Genomic DNA, 20646 nt, shown 5'->3' with positions numbered 1-20646 from the left:
GGGGGGGGTTTCCTAAAGACCAATAAACCCCTCTGGATCCGCCACTGGCATATATCTAAATGGTCATTCATTGACTCTGATAGGGCAAGGCCATGTCCGGTTACCTTGACCTTGATGTGATAAAAACTTACATCCATGTTTGTAACTTTGGTTTATTTCACCCAAAAAATGGACAAAAGTAAATATATGTACTGGATTGTCTAGCATATCAAAGTGTTTGTTGATTGTCTGGAAAATTGTAACAAAGACAGTTAATGTACTAAACTTTGAACATTTTAACAAACTAAGTTAATTTACAGTGCAGCTGATACTTTAACCTTGCTGGGCGCTATAAAATAGACGTTGAAATGATTAAACAATAGATTCTATTTTCTTACAAATTTATTAAAGAACAGTTACAGGTTACACGTTGTAACAAAGGAGGCATAAATTCTGTGATTTTCTTTAAAACAACATCGAAGAAATTTTAAATAAAGTATGGGTATGTGGAAATGTTTTAATCAGCAGAGTATTGCATGTTTATACTGTTGAGGATGAGTCGAGAACTTACCTATGCTTGTCTACAATGTCCATGCACTCGTAGGTGCTCTCTCAGGTGTGGTTCCATCTGTCTGCAGACACCTTTCATGTGCAGTGACTGGCACCTGTTAAACTGTCCAGTTACCTCAGATCTCCAGTCCAAGTAAATTAACTGCTCGGATCACCCACACTTTACTGCCTAGATCTCAGATTCTACATCAGACACCTAATTACACAAGGCTACAAATAGTTTGTGGGATCATTTTAGTTGTTGCTTTATTCTTGTCCAGAATGTAAGATATAAAGTGTTTTCACAGGACATCTTTCATTATGATGTGTCTTGTTCAGAATAGTGCAGTATCTACTACATGTATATATTCTGTCTTGTTCAGGTTTGTATAGTCTATCATATAATGTCTATTTTATGATATTAATATATATATATATGATTATGAGATTAATCGATATGAGATTAATATTTATGAGATAAGTAGATATCCAATTAACAGATATGAGATTGATGGACATGAGAATAATAACTATGAGATTAGTAAATATATTGATTAACAGATAAGAGATAAACAGATATGAGAATAATAGATATGAGATTGATGGACATGAGATTAATTGATATGAGATTAGTAGATATCTGATTAATAGACATCACAGATCAGGAGAACTGAAAAACATATAAGCTTTATTCATTTTATAACAATTTGAACTAAGTTATATAAATTATACTAATCATTCTTGTTGGCCTCGGATGTTAGAATGCAGGTAGTCTTAATGTGGGAGGAATCCAGAGTACCCCATACAAAAACATGTGCTCAGGCAGGTGACCGAATACCTTTTCACGTCCCATCAGGGAATCAAACCCCAAGCAATCTTGGTGAAAGGCGAGTACACACTATATACTGTACCACCGGCCACCTTAATCTAACCTTTATTAGAGATTAACTCATCCACCCCTGAAGACACATTTGAACTCTTCCGATTCAATAGTTGGAATAGGTCATTATGAAATTTCAGGGGTGAATGAGTTAATAGATACGATATTAGTAGATATCATATTAATAGATATTAGAATAGCAGATATAATTAAGTTTATTATGTGATAAGTAGACATGGAATTAATCAAATGAGTTTAGTAGATACCAGGTAAGTAGATGTGTGGGATTTCCTGATAACCTAGTGAAGACGTTGATGAGAATAATGTGATTAGAATTTGTGAAATCAATGGGTAGTTGTACTTTGTGACCTGTCCTAGTGGACCGAGGCCTACAGGGTTGTTACTGTTAACCAGTTGTTTGATGGTGCGACTCCTTCCTATGGATCGTAGGGATGCTAATGGCAGGTATGGGACATGTTTGAACATCAAGTACTTATATTAAAAGGCTGAAAAAAAGTATGAATAGAAAGTCGGAAATAAAACTAAAGACACTTCTTTCCCAGTTTGATCAATAACGTTTGTCTTTGAAGTGCTTGGATGACAATTAAAGAAGCGGTGTGCAGCACGACACATATGCATCAACCATTTATGGCAGTGACAGTAGTGGTTATGGTAAGGACCGCCTCCCATTAATGGCAGTGACAGTAGTGGTTATAGTAAGGACAGCCTCCCATTTATGGCAGTGACAGTAGTGGTTATGGTAAGGCCCGCCTCCCATTTATGGCAGTGACAGTAGTGGTTATGGTAAGGACTGCCTCCCATTAACGTCCCGGCTCCTTGAATCCAACAACACAGGAAGCGGCTTTAATTTCATTAAAAGCCTACAATTTGATGTCAAGCATTAATAGAGGCCATGTTTCACAGTTTGGTGATGAAAGTCACTGGAGAATTTTGTGGGGTACTAGATGTTTGTCCACAACTATCCTCAGCATGGATTAATAGAATCTATCGCTACTGGTTGTGTAAGATAGAGAAATCTTAACCCGAGGACTAAGATTTTTTGTCCAGAACGAGGCTTGCCGAGTTCTGGACAAAAAATCTTAGTCCGAGGGTTGAGATTTCTTTATCTTACACAACCAGTAGCGATTGATTATTTTTCTCCCATATCTAACAGTATTTTAATGTGAAATAAAGGTAAACATGGACCCAAAACACATACAGGCAATTTGGCGTATTAATATCCATATAGGTACTACTTTCTCCCCAACTTCATGTTGTCTGCTGAAACTGTGAAAGTACAACTTCTGTTGTTGACAACATCATGGAAAAAGTGTTTAAACTTGCAGACAGAGTCACAATAGGAGCAAATGGGTCAAAAGGGAAAATTGTGGACATTGTAAAACCTTTTGGAACTTATGTAATGTACAAAATTCAGCTGTTCCAGGATGGTAAAATAGTAACTGCTGCCAAACATGAACTTGTGAAAGACATGCCAGATGAAGAGTTTGGCTTTTTGTTTGATGAACCCATGCATATGGATGCAACTGAGTCTGAATTTAGTACAAATGAAAATGTGTGTGTGCCCCAACCACCTCTCATCCTCCAAACACCTCTCATCCCCCAAACACCGACTGCTGTACGAGCCCCTCAAAAAACTGCCTCCTGTACTATGACAAGATTTGTGTTGGTTGATGATGACGAGGTTGACAAGTTTTGAGAACAACACTACTAGGAAAAAAACATTGTGTCACATAAAATTATTAAAAACATTTCTGTCTGAAAATGGAGAAATGAGGGAAACCCACAATATACCTCCAATGGACCTGGATACACATTTGTCCAAATTCATGATAGGCGTCCGGCAAAAAAATGGTAACAATTATCAACCAAGTGTTTTACGAGGGATGCTGGGGTCCTTTGAGCGATATCTCAAAAGACACAGGTATGGCACTAGTCTCATCTCAGGATATGAATTTTCCAAAACACATGAAGTAATGCGGGCTAAACAAAAGGAGTTGAAAAGGCAGGGCATGGGTAACAAGCCTTTTGCAGCAGATGCCATCACTAACAGTGACATTGATTTGTTATACAAAACTAAACAACTGGGCTGTTCCACACCTGCATCGTTGATAAATACACTGTGGATGAACAACACTACACATTTCGGAATGAGAGGTGGTGGGGAAGAACACAGGGCACTGTGCTAGGGTGACATCCAACTCCATTATGACAATGACTTGCGTTTAGAATATATTGTTCATAACGAAAGGCAAACCAAAACACGCACAGGTGAAGACATGAATAACACACGAAACGGTCAACCAAGAATGTATGAAACCCCCAACAACAAAGCACGGTGCCCTGTTACAGCGTATAAACAATACAGAGACAACGTCCTTCAAACTTTTCCGCACCCCAGCATCCATTTTATTTAGCGACGATTACTCATGTCAACAACCCTACCCTTGATGATCAATGGTTTATTCAGGACCCATCGGTCGCAACAAAATTGGCCAACTGTTAAAAACCATGGCAAAAAAGGCTGAACTACCAGGGGTCGACGACAACAAACGCCTAACAAACACCAGCGCACGTAAACATTTGTGTCAGACACTTTTGGAAAACGATATTCCCGACACACAAGCTGTCATGTTTACCGTACACAAAAACATTCAGTCACTGAACAATTATCTCGTCATTACGAACAAAAAACAGCACGAAATTTCGTCTTTGTTGACGAATGCATCAACGACAACAATTGCAGAATTGCATTCACAATCGCTTACCACGTTTAGCTCGCCTGCCTCGAGCAACCGTCCCGCGATGGCGGCTGACAAAACTTTCAACGTGTCCACGTGTGCATCCTCGTTAGAGTCAATTTTCCACAATTCCAGCATTTACGGTGGAAAATTCAATATACACGTCCATGATAATTCCAATGATGGAAACAAACAACATCCACGAGCTCGGAAGGCTATCATCTATAGCGACAGTGATGAAGAATGACTTACCTAGCTTGACACATCTCTTCATCGTGTTTGTTGACAACGTAATGGCGTCAATCGACTTTCCGGCGGAAAACGAACTCTCGAACGAACATCACGTATTGAATAGACAAAGAAAGTTATTTACCGTTAAAAAATATTTTACTGTTAAATATATGAGGAAATTGTTATTAAATTCATTAAAAATATCTTCCGTTTGTTAGAACTATTTTTTTATGCGGACGGTTACATTTGTTTACAGTGAAGTTCATTACAACATTCCAATGACGTCACAGCGTGTGCAGTCTGTCTCAGCCCTAGGGCGGAGACAGATAAATCTAGCACTGGCAAAACGGGAGATAAATCTGTCAGGTGTGGGAGAAAAATAGGTGTTATGGAATGTTACTATACATTCAATTGGAACTCAGTGAAGAAACTGTTACAAAAGGTGTCCGTGGCCGTCCCTGTGGGGACAGGGGGTTAGAAACTGGGTTGTTGTGGTGTTCGATGGCGAACACATTTAAAAAGGTTTGAGCAGTGTGATAGATTTTAGGGAATTTCCCTTTAGCTCAGGGGTAGAGCGGCCGACTAAGAAGTCGGGGGTCACAGCTAGGTTTGATCCACTGCTCTGTTTCCTGTTACATTAACTCATCGACCCCTGGAGACACATTTGAGCTCTTCCAATTCAAAGGTTGGAATGGTTCATTATAAAATATCAGGGGTGAATGAGTTAATAACAAAGTAAAGGTTTAGTATAAAGTCTTTTATACCTGTAAGATCTGACAATATCAGTAGTTGTTAATGTAAACAATTACGTTTGAACCAGAAATCAAACCGATTCTGTCAGCCTCGTCTTTATATCTGTGTGACCTAGTCTGTGATCAGCATGATCATCGGCAACATTTTGTATTTATGTCTCTGATTTGTCATTAATTCATGGAGGTACCATTTATTGAGTTTTGCATTAGGGCCTTATATCAATGGTTTACACTACCTGACAGATTTATTAGTGAAAAATAAGTTGTTAGATTCAGAATAACCATTTATGGTTAATATATCATGGTAACCTTGATTAACAAGGTGCTAGGTGACAGAAGGATCATCTCTATAGCAATGAACAGGGTGTGGAGCTCAGGTGTTAGGAGGTAGAAGGGGCATCTCTATGGCAAAGAAAAGGGGGTGGAGCTCAGGTGTTAGGAGACAGTAGGGTCATCTCTATAGCAAAGAAAAGGGTGTGGAGCTCATGTGTTAGGAGACAGAAGGGTAATCTCTATAGCAATGAACAGGGTGTGGTGCTCAGGTGTTAGGATAGAGAAGGGTCATCTCTATGGCAATGAACAGGGTGTTGAGCTCAGGTGTTAGGAGACAGAAGGGTTTTCTCTATAGCAATGAACAGGGTGTGGAGCTCAGGAGTTAGGAGACAGAAGGGTCTTCTCTATGGCAAAGAAAAGGGTGTGGAACTCAGGTGTTAGGAGACAGTAGGGTCATCTCTATAGCAAAGAACAGGGTGTGGAGCTCAGGTGTTAGGAGGTAGAAGGGTTATCTCTATGGCAAAGAACAGGGTGTTGAACTCAGGTGTTAGGAGATAGAAGCGTCATCTCTATGGCAAAGAACAGGGTGTTGAACTCAGGTGTTAGGAGACAGTAGGGTCATCTCTATAGCAAAGAAAAGGGTGTGGAGCTCAGGGGTTAGGAGACAGAAGGGTCAACTCTATGGCAAAGAAAAGGGTGTGGAGCTCATGTGTTAGGAGACAGAAGGGTCTTCTCTATGGCAAAGAAAAGGGTGGGGAGCTCATGTGTTAGGAGACAGAAGGGTCTTCTCTATGGCAATGAACAGGGTGTTGAGCTCAGGTGTTAGGAGATAGAAGGGGCATCTCTATGGCAAAGAACAGGGTGTTGAACTCAGGTGTTAGGAGATAGAAGGGGCATCTCTATGGCAAAGAACAGGGTGTGGAGCTCAGGTATTAGGAGATAGAAGGGTCATCTCTATAGCAAAGAACAGGGTGTGGAGCTCAGGAGTTAGGAGACAGAAGGGTCAACTCTATGGCAAAGAAAAGGGTGGGGAGCTCAGGTGTTAGGAGAGAGAGAAGGGACATCTCTATAGCAATGAACAGGGTGTGGAGCTCAGGAGTTAGGAGACAGAAGGGTCAACTCTATGGCAAAGAAAAGGGTGTGGAGCTCAGGTGTTAGGAGAGAGAGAAGGGTCATCTCTATAGCAATGAACAGGGTGTGGTGCTCAGGTGTTAGGAGAGAGAAGGGTCATCTCTATGGCAAAGAACAGGGTGAGGAGCTCAGGTGTTAGGAGATAGAAGGGTCATCTCTATGGCAATGAACAGGGGGTGGAGCTCAGGTATTAGGAGATTGAAGGGTCATCTCTATGGCAAAGAACAGGGTGAGGAGCTCAGGTGTTAGGAGATAGAAGGGTCATCTCTATGGCAATGAACAGGGTGTGGAGCTCAGGGATTAGGAGATAGAAGGGTCATCTCTATGGCAAAGAACAGGGTGTGGAGCTCATGTGTTAGGTGACAGAAGGGTCATCTCTATAGCAATGAACAGGGTGTGGAGCTCACTAAAGCTCACACAGTTGCATGCATGTCCTGATATACCCTGTGTGCCTCAGTGGAATTAGTTCTGTAGGTCAGGGTGGTGTGGAGCCTGCCCTGACACCAATAATGAATACACTCTGCTAGCAATAATATAGAATGAAGAAAGCTAACCATCAATGTTCTCCAGGCTTGTGCTGGCGGGTCCCCAACCACTACCATCTCGCCATATTTGATTAAGATTATCAATACAGTTATATAATGAAGTTTTGATTATTAATGTAGGCTGGGTTTGATGTCGGAATCAATAAGGTTAGAGAGGGTTGTGTGTGCTGGACTGAACAGTTCACTGATTTACCGGCTAGATCCTACGTTAGTTTCACGTTACGGTTTCTCAGTCAGTTTTTATGGTTTGCGTGTATGATAGTTTTACATCACTCATAGATATTCTGCTATCAATTTTTCTGTCCAACCTTTTTGACTTTTTTCTCCGTGATGTGATGCTGAAACAAGGACACTCATTCCTCCCGAGAGTTCAAAGAACATAACATAAATTTCCTCTGATTCCAAGATGAAATATATCTGCTAGATGATATTATTGGCAATTTCCAAACCTTTTTATGAGCGGAAATGTATCAGTTTAAATTGGAGCACTGAAGAAATTGATATTTTGAATGGTGCCAATTGACATATTGTAAGATGCATAGCTTTGTATACCTATACTGTCATACACAGACTGGGCTATACTGTAGATAATTTTTTCTCAAGATTGTTGTTTTCAGAACTCAATCCTTGTAGACAGACAGTTTTTACAGAATCCTATGATACAAGACTAGAGTCAAAATTCTTTATTGTAAGAATAAATTATTAACATTGAATTAGATGTTAAACTCACCATAATGGGGTTACAATGATATGAAAGTGTTAACTTATCTATTTAATCATAAGACAAAGCCATTTTACTTTTACTTCATTGGTACAGATAATGCTTAGATGAAGATAATGATTCAGAAGTAACACCATACAATAATATTGCAGTTTTAGAAATAACTTTATTTAGATAATACAAGTTTAAGTTAATATTTTAGATACATATTTAGAAACAGAAACTACACAATAATAGCAGCGATTTATAATGGTCTTGTCAAGGTATAAATGATATTTACATCTTTTTAAAAGTGCTGTAGAGGTCAGATTCTTGTGAAAACAAGTAGATTTAGAATAGGGTGCATGATTACACACACTGATAATTTAAAATTAAATTTCACTTATGCATAACTCTTTTAACTTTATTTTTTGTGTGTGCCCAAAACCATAGTGAAATATTACTTGAGTTCTTTCAATGCAATGCATGTACCAGACTTCATTTATCCATTGGCATAGTGTTGTAATGGTTGTTCCTGGTTGTAAGGAAGTAAACAGCTAGATCCAGGTGATTCCCACGCACCGTACTGTGTTAAATGTATGATAAACACAACAGTTTGTACCCTTTACTGATCAGGGAAGCAAAACAGTCATGCTATTAGTGCTGTACTATAAATCTACAGGATGTGGACCGAAACTCTCAGAACGACTCCACGCTTGGGCTCCAATATTGTCTTTTGCACTCTTAAAGCAATAAAACTAATTACTGCAATAAAAGCTACAGAACATTGTATGTGTAATTACTGATGTTGAGTTAGTTGCGCGCTTGATTGCACATCATTCTGAGTGCTCTGTGACATGCTGTTAGACCAGGTCATGGCGCCACGACAACCATCCTCCATCTTGGTTATAGCTGCTCAACAAGTGCTCATCTGTCATCTGTGGGGGGGTTGATGCTATGATTTACTTTAGCGTGATCTAATATTGTAGCGGTATGATTAAAGTCGCGGTAGTGAGTGAGTGACAGAGCCCGTCTCAGGACTACCATTGAGGATTTCATCAAAGCCGTAATTATATTGGTGATGATGAATTGTGTGGCTGTGAACATACACGTAGAAGAAATTGTCTTGTAGGCTTGTTCTGATATTTGTACGAAATTGTCTTTGATGAAAAACATGTCAGTGTAAATTGAATCGGGCCGTGAACTGGCCGGGTTATCTGATGGTGACTTTAATTTTAATACGCAGACCTGCTGAGTATATTCTTGGTTACATTTCACCGAATTTAAAATATCAATCGTGAAAACTTCCAGTGTTGTGTGTGATCTCCAAACTATTAGCATAATGGTCTACATTAGGGGAAAACGGAGGTTCTCTCATGATCTCCGATGATCTCACTGTGTTTGTAGGATTCTGTTTCCGTTATTCCTTTGTCGTCTGTAATTGGTTGGATACTCAAACTGTAAAATATCAGCCTCACTCATCTCTAAAGCAGTAATTGTTGACAAATAACAGTAACACCCAGCTCATCAGATTGAGATTAAAATTCAAATTGAATTCTAAGGTTTAGCTGATATTATTAAATTCACACAAGCATATGCACTTTTCTTTGATAGGTTTGTTCATTCTAGTTTAGGAATCGTGATGAATTTAACAAATTTTATCTTTGAACAGAGTTAAAAGCGTTTCTACATTATGCAATTACTTTTGTGGATAATCAGCAAATTTCACTTTTCATCAAAGTACAGTTCGGTTCTCTTTTTAGTTCTATTTAAACATCAAAAATAATTTGTCACCGGTAGTGTTATCATTATATGAAACTTTTTTTGGACAGGAAGTGCTCTGAGAAATCCCCGAGGAAATCTAAAAAGTAAGTTTATATTCTGCTTTGATTACACATCATGTTTCATAATGCTTCATTGAGGACATTTCCTCGGTATTAACGTGTCTCGGTGAGTAGTTTATTGGCGTTTGTCTGGGAAGTCATTAAAACTTGGATTAGTTATGTATTTCTGCACATAATGGCTTGATGCACCCACATAAACACAATCCCAGAGATATTATATTCACAGTGACAATAAAAATAATAATAATAATTTGAGGTTCTTATATACATGTACCGCTTTATCATGACCTAGCTAGTTCGTAGGTTGACTCAAAGTGGTTCACAATATGAAGGACACATTTTTTTCATAGCATGAGGTCAACATTTATTCACAGTATTACGGAAACACTTTTCACAATATGAAGGAAACTCTTTTTCACAGCATGAGGGAAACACTTTTTCTTAGTAGGAGGGAAACACTTATTCACAATATGAAGGAAACATTTTTGTTCATGGTATGAGGGAAACGTTTATTCACAGTATGAGGGAAACATTTTTTACAAGATGATGGACATGCTTTTTCATAGTTTGAAGGAAACAAAACAATATGAGGGAAACATTTATTCACAGCATGAGGGAAACATTTATTCACAGTATGAGGGAATCAGTTTTTCCACAGTATAAGTAGCTAACAGTGAGTACTAACATGCTCATCCCTGCTAACTGTAGCTCTCAATCTTTGCCATGTACACACAATAAAGTACAATGTTATCAAACTGTTATATCTTTTCATGTTCAAAGCTAATCAATATAGCAATTCTTTACTGGAAAACAAAAATCTGTTTTATAATTATTAGTTTCTAACCAAGTGCCTCTTGGGTAATTCAATTTTATGTCACATGCGACAGTTATAGAATGATTAAATATTTTGTTTGCATTTTCAGAAAAAGTAAAATGTTCTGCTGCCAGGGTAATTTTAAAATGTTACATCAATTGGTTAAGTGGTTTTGATAGCAACTATGATGTGTGTATTATCAGCTAGCCAATAAAGTAATGATGATACCGGAGAAATATCAATGTAATTCGTTTACAGTAGCCTGGGGATCCAGCTTGGTAATTTAACACAACATATTGTTTGCAGTGTATTGTCTGCTGTGTAAGAATATAAAGTGACTATTTATCTGCGAGTGCAGCAGTAGTGTGGTAGGAAGGCTTCAGAGTCTGTATCCCAGTTATGCATGCTGTAAGGTGCATGGACTGTGACGTGTGCAGCACTGCACGCCATTGTCTCAAAAACCATAATGAATGATAAAACGTGACGGGCTAAATTTGTCCTGTTTCCTTTGATGTGATAGGTTGTCATTGACTGAAGCGGTCACTACTGATACATCATGTATAGGCCTCTATTGTAAAGGGGTAAATATAGAGACAGTCGCTGTACGCACACATTATAATCACATCTCCATTTTTAATTAATCGATGGATGGGTCAGCTGAGTACATGGACAAATTAAAATGTCTGATGGGAAAAATCTGTATAAGAAGAGAAAATAAAGAGTTCTTTTCTAATATGAGTAGTTTGGTCGAGGACATATGCTGAGTTATTTTGCATTGTGTTAGCTTAAAAAATGTAATAAATAAAATTTAACGGTTTTCCTGTTAAATACCTTTTATATTTCAATCTTATGACAGAATTTACTGATATTTTCACTGGTGCTTTGTACTCATGAAAAAAAATTATATTCTGCTGTACTCGTGAAATATATATGGTATTCAATCAGAAACCATTAAATATTCTCTGAATATAAATACAGTATATAGTTAACAATCTAAAGGAAATGTGAAAAATAAAAACAAATCTTTTCAAATAAATTCCCTATCAACCAGTGAAAATAGGTTTTTATTGAAAAAGATGTCTGATCTTAATACTTCACATAACTACCCACTCCACAATTCGAGTATAAAACACAAACCAAACGCAAAAAACAGGGACTAGTCACACAATTAAGTAATTACATTGATTGATCTGGGATTGGAGACATGTTTACATGAGGAACACAAGGAAGAGTGCGGTCGGAAATTTAATTAAAACTAAAGCCGGGCCTATATAGACATAAACCTTGCCTTCGGCAGGACAGGAGTACGATCTTCATTGTCACATCATCAAGGTTAGTTTACAGTCATTAATAAATAATATTATTGCAACTTTTGTAAACAACAAAATGTAGGATAATTTTGAATCAAATTGCTTCAGATAAAAATTTGGAGCTTAATTTTACTTTTGAAATCTTATATCAGTGCCAAACATAGGATTCATTAATGTGTTAAGCTTAAGCTTTCTAAAATCTTACATTAAATTGTTCTATGAATTAAATTTCAATTTATTTCAAGGAAATTTGGATACTAAATTATTCCACTAATCCAACAAGTTGTGGAAGAAAAAGAATTCTATGAATATAGATAAATTGCAAGTATTCTACTACATGTATTTGAATGTGAATAGAGAAAATTACTGAAGTCTGGTGGCAATGGGTCCCGTAATTCCTGTCAGAGAGGATTACCCGCGCAGGGCCTTCGCTTGGGGATCAATAACTTGGTATTATAAAGGGGAGATAATCCAGCCATGCACTCTTAGTTACTAGTCTTCATGAAATATACATGCACAAATGAAGAAGCTCTCTAACGAGTAGTCCCTAGTTTGTGCTTTAGGGTAGTATAAAGACATTATCACCAGTGACAAAATGGAAAGGTCAGCGTCACTAAGGTCTTGTGAGTGTTATGTCTATGGCCATGTATGGGAGTGACATAGCCACGGCCATATTAGCTGTAGACTGTTTCAGTCAACTTAATGATCCATTGATGATTGAGTGATTTATGACGGATAACTGGCTGCTGACACATTCCAGCAATTTGAATTCTGCAAGGCTCTTGTTGGTCTTCATGACCTGGCAAATTGTTTAGCGACTATGATGGGATGGACCCCAAGAGTCTGTGTTTGAAATCAAGCATTCTGGCGATTTACTGGTATACAATAAGGAAACGTATCCTGGGCCAGATCAGGAGATGTAAATAAAATATAATATTCTCAGTGTTTTTCTGGACAATCTATAGATAAATTTCTCTAAATGATCTTTCCTAACAAAGACAATGTCGTAGACAACTAGAAAACTACCCCTAACAGAATCGATAGCTGCTGGTAAACATCCACCGTCTACAAATTATTGGGTAGCCAGAAGCTTAAGGCTTGAGTTTATAGATACACACACTACCAGAAAATCTTGACTTGATTTTTTTTAGATATCATTATTGATTCTTGTACATAGAAATTGAATCAACCACATTTTTAATGCTTCTTTAAAAAATAGCACTGAGATTTTTCAAATTTCTTAAACCAACAAATTTGTTGCAGTGTTATGGTATAATCTGCTATGGTAGTAAGGCTAATATATGCTGAAGTTAAAAGATCTGATACAAAAAAAGTCCTGTGTGGTGTGTGCTACTGTGTGATCACAGTGGTTTTCGATGAGACAATAACAGCTATGGACACAGCGAAAAAACATCAATTCCTGCAATTATAAAAAGACAAGATGTCTGTGATCATCTGCAGAGACCTAGCTTCCAGATAGTTGTTGTAAATTTGGACCTTGGAGACCCTAACCTTCCCTTCCCAAAAAATACAATCCCTTGCTTGGTGTTTCTGTCCGAATGCTTGCACACTGCACCCAGTATGGCACTCCCAAAGAAATACTTCACTGGCAAAACCTGCATTTAAGGCCAGCTGGAGCCTGTCTGATTGGCTGATCTGGGAGCCAATTACTGCTGATCAGGAGGCTTCGGCTTGTCACCACCCTGATAATACAGAGGGATTCTACGAAGGTGAGATTCATGCCTGTCAAAACCAGTGTTTTGTTTGATTTCATCTTTATTACCCAGGAAAAATCTAATTCCAGGTTTACTCTCCAAGGAAATAAAGTATAAAATGAAGCTTTCTTTCCGCACTTTTGCCTTCAGTGATGGGTTCTTCCTGACTTCAGTGACATTGGATTCTGATGGTGTCTCTCTTGGTAGATGCGACAAACCAACACCCATCCTCAAATTACATAATTGGTGTCAGTGCCGCCACTTACGGTGGAACAAGCAAGAGGTGGTCGATAATTGGGAATAAACGCCAACAGTTGATACAAAAATTGGCTGCCATTTGAATTCCAGCACATAACAAACTAAAATTGCTAATCATTCTTGACTATACTTAGGCATTCCAGATGAACACCTTTCCTTATCAGAATTCAGAGTTTTAAGTCAATTTCTGTATTAAAGTGCATTGAAATACCTTACTCAATCAGACTGACGATCGAGAGTTAGTCATAAGTAGGTCACTTAGCTACTCCTTATCGGAACTTACACAGTGTTTCTGGGATAAGAAGAAAACATGTCCATCAATCATAATATAATAAATATAATAAAATGAGCACCTTTAAAACACATTTTTCAGGCAAATTGTGAAATGTGGCATTTCTTGAGCAGACAATAATGCCATAGAAGACACTTACAATTTCTGACAGACGACTTTCATATTCAATTTTTGTATGTTATTATAATAACTTTAAGAGTTCAGGGCAATTTTTTACTACCAAAATGTCAGAAATTTATTGTCAAATATAGTCATGATACCATGTTGGAATTTTACTTCATGGCTTCTTCATATCAAAAGACCTGTTGGCATCTCCAAACCGATGTCATCAATAACCATTAACAATCTATGCATGAGTGATTTCCCCTAAATGAGCTCTCCAGTCTACCATTCAGACTTTCCGCATCAGCAGTATGGTAAGCTGATGCAGACAGCGCTGTCCTTTATAGATGAGGAGACATAGGTGGCTGAGGCATGACTCAATAATACCCTACACAGGAAATTAATCGCTAGGTCTTCGTCTGTGTTCCCACTCCTAGTTGTGTTACAACTCCTTATTGGCATCGCGATTGAAATTCTGACTTAAAAGAGGGGGAAAATATCATTACAGCAATAGCCGAATTACCAAACAGCTGTCAGCCTTGCTGAATCTATATCGTCTACAAGGCTTTCAAACACTTTTGTGGATTCATATTACTATTATTTCATGATTTATTGAAGTCTTATAGAAAATAAATATCTGAATTAGAAAATTTACATTTCACAATTTGTTAGAAGTTTAAAAAAAAATAGAGGCAAACTGAAGCATTTTTAAGCCCACCAAACTGAATTGAAATTGGAACACTGTGATGCAAAGTGTTTATTTTTTTTATTTTACACCATCAAAGATTACAATGATTTATAAGAATGGAGAACGATTGTGAAGTAGAGGTATCACGTCAGGACCCACTGTAAAGACTTCTCTTGAAATGTGAGGATAAAAGTATTCTTTCGACCCATTAGCTTCAAGTTTGATCTTAACATTTACAGCATATAGTCATGTGTCTGTGCATCAGCGACTTGTATAACAGGCAATTCTATCTACTCAGGACTCGGAGCCCTGTGTATTACAGACTTGAAGTCCTGCAGCAAACAGCCCTACCATGCAGCTAGAAATGTTTCTGATTGATTCTTGAAGATAAGATTTCAGTTAAATTCCATGACGATGGCGATGAATTGTAATGACATTTCAAATTACAAAATCTCATAATTCTCAACTTACAAATGGAATAAGAAGTATTATTGTTTGATGGTTGAGTTATGGAGTTGATGTAAATGTCGTCCTCATCCTCGTCGTCGTGGTAATGTCTGTTTCCTAGTTTCAGGGAAATCCTACTCGAGAGAGGAGGCTGCAGTCAGCACTAGACACCATTACATTGCAACATATAATTATATTGTAGTAAATGATAGCATTCCAAATGAAATACTGGTGAAAATGTAATGAAATTTTATCTTACTTGCAATCATTTTAAAATAAAGTAATTATAAAAAAAAACAATGATATATAGAAAGTTATATCTGAAGCTGGAAGTATTCTGGCCAGAGACTATATATTGTATAGATTTATGTTGGACTGTTTTCAAATAACTGGTCCTAAAATCTTATCTGAGAACAATATTGATATTTCTGAACCCTTGTGGTAAAACTTGAAACTGTGACAATTTAAATGTTTAAATTTGAAAATGATGTATATTGTGAAAGACGTATTTTGTCCCGAGTATGATAATGTGGTAGGTAGCAGACACGAATATGACAGTTAAAGAATGGGAGGTGTTTTGTTTGGAGCCATATTTGTGCTGAGATTATGCATCTTGTTGACTGTCAGAAACGGACTGCTTCACAAAGCGTTCAGCGGGACCATTGCCTATGTGCATTAGAAACTCTGACGTGCATTCTAAATCAGAAGTAAGGGGATTATCCTCAGACTTGAAGCCTCCCTGCGGCCTCGTAAATTTCCTTAACTGTGCAAAACATGGGCAAATTTTCACCATTGCATTGGTGTGAGATACTAGATCGACACACACAAAATATAATGATGGCATTCACAGGAATTTTCTCCCAAGATTTGCGTGAATCTGCGGAGTTGTCCCCAAAATGTGAGTCATAAGCATTCCGTCTTCAATAAATGTCAATGAAGATTTGATAAATGGTCGTTTTTGCCAGGAAGTTTTACCAATCAGGGGTGGTACAATTATTATAAATCATCTCCTACTTTTGCCCTGTATTTAGGCTGAGCTGTTTCCTGTGAAAACAGCAGGGAGATACATACTGAGGGTTTCAACAACATGGTGTCTGGGGTACAGACTGGAAGCTTTTTAGGGATTAATTCATGTTATAAAAACATTGCTGTCATTATGGATTACAAGGATAAACTGTTTTTCCTACACAAAGACTAATTATGGTACAACCTCTGTGCGACAGAATTATATCTATATTGTCACAAGAATGTATACACGCAATAGATGAATTAGGCAGCATATCACACAGACATGAGGTTGAAGTTGTTCCCTAACAAATTGATTGAGTTCATGACATCGTTAACAGTTTTTGCCTTGACAAGCATGTAGATGATTCACATAGGCTATGGAAGAATTTAAACAGTCTAATTGTCATGAATAGACAAATGGCATAAAGAATTAATGATTTTAGAATTAACCCATCCGCCGATGAATCACAGATGCTTTGAGAAACACACTTTTTATTCCTCCCGACCTTATGGAGTGATTTATTTAAATATTTCTACAGACCTCAGCATCAGCATCATGAACAATAAGTTTTCATAGTATAAGGTAGTGACTTTGGTAGAGGTTAGGTGGAGGTTCTAACATGACCTTGTTAGAGGTCAGCTTAGGTGGAGGTTCTAACATGACCTATGAAGGGGTCACTAGACAGGTTCTAACATGACATATGAAGGGGTCACTAGACAGGTTCTAACATGACATATGAAGGGGTCACTAGACAGGTTCTAACATGACATATGAAGGGGTCACTAGACAGGTTCTAACATGACCTATGCAGGGGTCACTAGACAGGTTCTAACATGACCTATGCAGGGGTCACTAGACAGGTTCTAACATGACCTATGCAGGGGTCACTAGACAGGTTCTAACATGACCTATGAAGGGATCACTAGACAGGTTCTAACATGACCTATGAAGGGATCACTAGACAGGTTCTAACATGACCTATGAAGGGGGCACTAGACAGGTTCTAACTTGACCTATGAAGGGGTCACTAGACAGGTTCTAACGTGACCTATGAAGGGGTCACTAGACAGGTTCTAACATGACCTATGAAGGGATCACTAGACAGGTTCTAACATGACCTATGAAGGGGGCACTAGACAGGTTCTAACTTGACCTATGAAGGGGTCACTAGACAGGCCGGTTCTTACATGACCTATGAAGGGGTCATGATCACTAGACAGGTTTTCACATTGGTAGAGGTAAACGTTCTAATTTGAGCTAGGTGAGGATCAGTAGAGATGGAGTTTCTATTGTGATCTTTGTAGACTATGGGTCACTATAGACATTGAGGTTCAAACATGACCTTGTTAAAGGTCGACAGCTTAGGTAAAGTTCTTACCTTACCTTTGTAGGGGTCATTAGACATTGAGGTTCTATAGCATGACCTTGGAAGAGGTCATCTGAGGTAGGGGTTCTTGTGTGACCTTTGTAGGGGCCTCTAGGCATTCTGGTTCTTCAATTGGTAGAAGTCAGTAGAAGTGAAGGTTCTAATTTGACCCTGGTGGGTGGGGATCAGTAGAATTGGAGCTACTTATGTGACCTTGATAGAGGTCAGTAGAGGTCAGCCTATAGCTAGGTGGAGGCTCCATGTCCTTTGTAGAGGTCACTAGACAGTCAGGTTCTAACATGACCTGGGTAGAGGTCAACTTAAGTGGATCGAGGCTCCAACATGACCTTTGTATGGGTCACTGGACATTGAGGTTCTAACATTTGTAGAGGTCAGTACCATACCACTGTTTTGTCATTTTATGGAAGAGAGCAAAATGATTTGTTGTCTTCTTTAACTCCAAAATGAGTCAATCAATACCTGTCTTCTTTAACTCCAAAATGTGTCATTTGACATGTGTCTTCTTCAACTTCTCAATGAGTCAACATTTGCCTTATTTAACTCCTAAATGAGTCAATATCGAAGGAGAATGGCTACAATCAAATAAATAAATTTGAATTTAAGATTTGATTTCAATTTTTGAATGTCTACTGTGGCAATTTATAAAAACCGTGAAATAATTGGATGACCTAGAGCGTTGTTAAGAAGCCATCTTTTGCTGACTGTTGCTTATTAGTTGGCTACAGTGTTTGGAGCCAGCCATTTGTCCTAAGGGTAAGATTAGAACAAATGTAATAGAGCATTGTCTACTCAGACACAGGTAGCCTCCTTCTGGTCAGCCAACCTGTCTGACTTCCCACCTTGGGCGCTACTTACAAAATGTCTTACACAACAGTTGCGATTGGCTGATGCCAATTGGATTTGGGGGAAACTATCATTGCTTTCACAGCTGGTACTGGCATCAAAACAAATTAGTCCATCTAAATATGTTGTAAGGGGGCACAGCATTTCAGACAGGAGACAGGACATTGTGGATTGAAATCTTGCCAGGAATACAGAAATACTATTTACGTCATATAAGTGTATATACAGGCCATCAGAAATGTCTTTACTCAACCAGTGATTATGTCATAGCTTAGATCATCCAATAACTGTTGTTGTCCTTCAATTTGTTTTACCTTATTCACAAAAAATATATAATGCGAATCAGTTAAGTGAATGGTTGGACCGAGACATTTTTAATTGTCATTTCTATTAAAAGTTGTAATGCTGTTTATATAGTAATTTATTTAGTTATTGCAATTTGATGCTTTATTAAATATAGCCCATGGTAGTACTAACAGTATTACTAAATCCTACTCTTTGCCATAAAACCATATGTATTTCTCTTGCTGTGATATCTCTATGGCAGGAACAAATAGTGGTCATCGCTATCATGACCAATTAACTCATTCACCCCTGAAATTTCATAATGAACTATTCCAAACTTTGAATGGGAAGGGTTCAAATGTGTCTTCAGGGGTGAATGAGTAATGGTAAATGACATCCTTGTTTATGCATGAAGTCATATCTTTTTCTTTATATAAACAGTCTGTAGAATCTTGCTCCTTGAAGAGATAAAAGTGCTAAAGGCAGTGTTTTCAAGAATTTGTTCAAATAAGGATAACTTTACTGCTGTTATTATATATTCCTTCTTATTTTTTTTTTACTTTAAGCCAATTTTATCAAACAGAAATTAAATTAAGATTGTCCTGGAATATTTGGAATAACATTATGGCATAAGACTTTTTATGATTTAAAATTAGAACAGAAGTAAGATTTGGACAAGCTCTGTTCATTTCAATTATCTCAATCTGAGTCAAAATGTCAAATCTGATGATGTACAAAAATAGAACTAATAATGTTCGGAGCGCTAGCCCCCCTACAATTCTGAGGGTTAATATGACCGGAGGAGACCGAGATACTGAGATGTGGGTGTGGGATGTTGGTCTAACAAGACATCCACATCGCTGATCTCAATGACGCAGGTTGCTGTTTTGACAAAACCATGGAAAAAGACGAATGTGGGCACTTGATTGATTTTTGGAAACATTAATCAGTTTGACCTATGGGCGCGGCATTGAGGCGTCCCAGAGGTGCGACTGTGGGCACAGATAACAGCAAATAACCACAGGATAGGATTCCCCCTCGCCTCACCATAGTGTAATTGTATAATAACAGTGTATTGTGTGCCGTGATATTTTCTTAATTGACATATTGCACGTCAATGTAGATACTGATGGGGGATGTTATTTTGTGGTAAGGTATGTTATGTGTGTTTCAGCGGTCTCTCTGGGATCATTTGCTTGCCGTTCTTGGTATTCCACATCTTAACTTCAATATATCTTCTCGTATTTCTTTTTTTTAAGCAATATCAGTGTTTTTTTTATTGTCTCTTTGTTCATTTGTCTGTTGGAAGGTTTTGTTGCAGTTGTGAAATTTTCTGTCATTTAGATATTTTTAACGCTTATTCTGTCGAAGGCAATTTCGTATCAAATGAACGATTGTATTCTGAGGGAGACAAGAACAGTGACAACTTCACAGAGGAATCTCGTCTACTACTTAATCTTATTTTACATACAAGTAAGGTATGACCGAACAGTAATCCTTGTGTATCTCAACCTGACAATGGAGGGGCTGCAGTACTGGCCAAGTGGTTAAAGCAACTGACCGTCTACGATTACTAGCCCTTAATTACCACTGGGTCACAGGTTTAAGGGCTACATGGGGGCAGTTGCCTGGAGGTGATGGCTACGACAAGTCAGTTGTTTTCTCTGGGTACTCCTGTTTTCCTCCATCACAAAATAAACTGGCCTGTCCTTAAATTACCATAGCTGTTAATCTGACATTATGCACTTACAAACCAAACCAAAATCTTGCTAAAGTTATTTTTGCCGAGTTCTGCCTCAAAATAATTAAACTATTAACACAATACATTTTGAGACACTATCTCCAGAGGTACA

General features: G+C 38.0%; 1 protein-coding gene across 11 annotated transcripts in view; it reads left to right on the top strand.

Moving 5' to 3' along the window:
• Nucleotides 1–20646, top strand: part of LOC110442051 (neurexin-2-like) — a 244323-nt gene that overhangs the window by 101464 nt on the left and 122213 nt on the right. For 10 of the 11 annotated variants that reach the window (XM_021485465.1, XM_021485469.1, XM_021485471.1 and 7 more), the window contains exon 3: nucleotides 9632–9667. The exons of the other annotated variant lie outside the window; for it this stretch is intronic. In XM_021485465.1, the coding sequence (XP_021341140.1) occupies nucleotides 9632–9667 (36 nt within the window). The remainder of the gene's footprint in view (nucleotides 1–9631; nucleotides 9668–20646) is intronic. 11 annotated transcript variants of the gene reach the window in all.

The sequence above is a fragment of the Mizuhopecten yessoensis genome, unplaced genomic scaffold, assembly GCF_002113885.1.
Source record: "Mizuhopecten yessoensis strain PY_sf001 unplaced genomic scaffold, ASM211388v2 scaffold716197, whole genome shotgun sequence".
Taxonomy (NCBI): Eukaryota; Metazoa; Mollusca; class Bivalvia; order Pectinida; family Pectinidae; genus Mizuhopecten; species Mizuhopecten yessoensis.
Note: the sequence above shows the minus strand (reverse complement) of the source record. Positions and strands in the feature narration are given on the sequence as shown.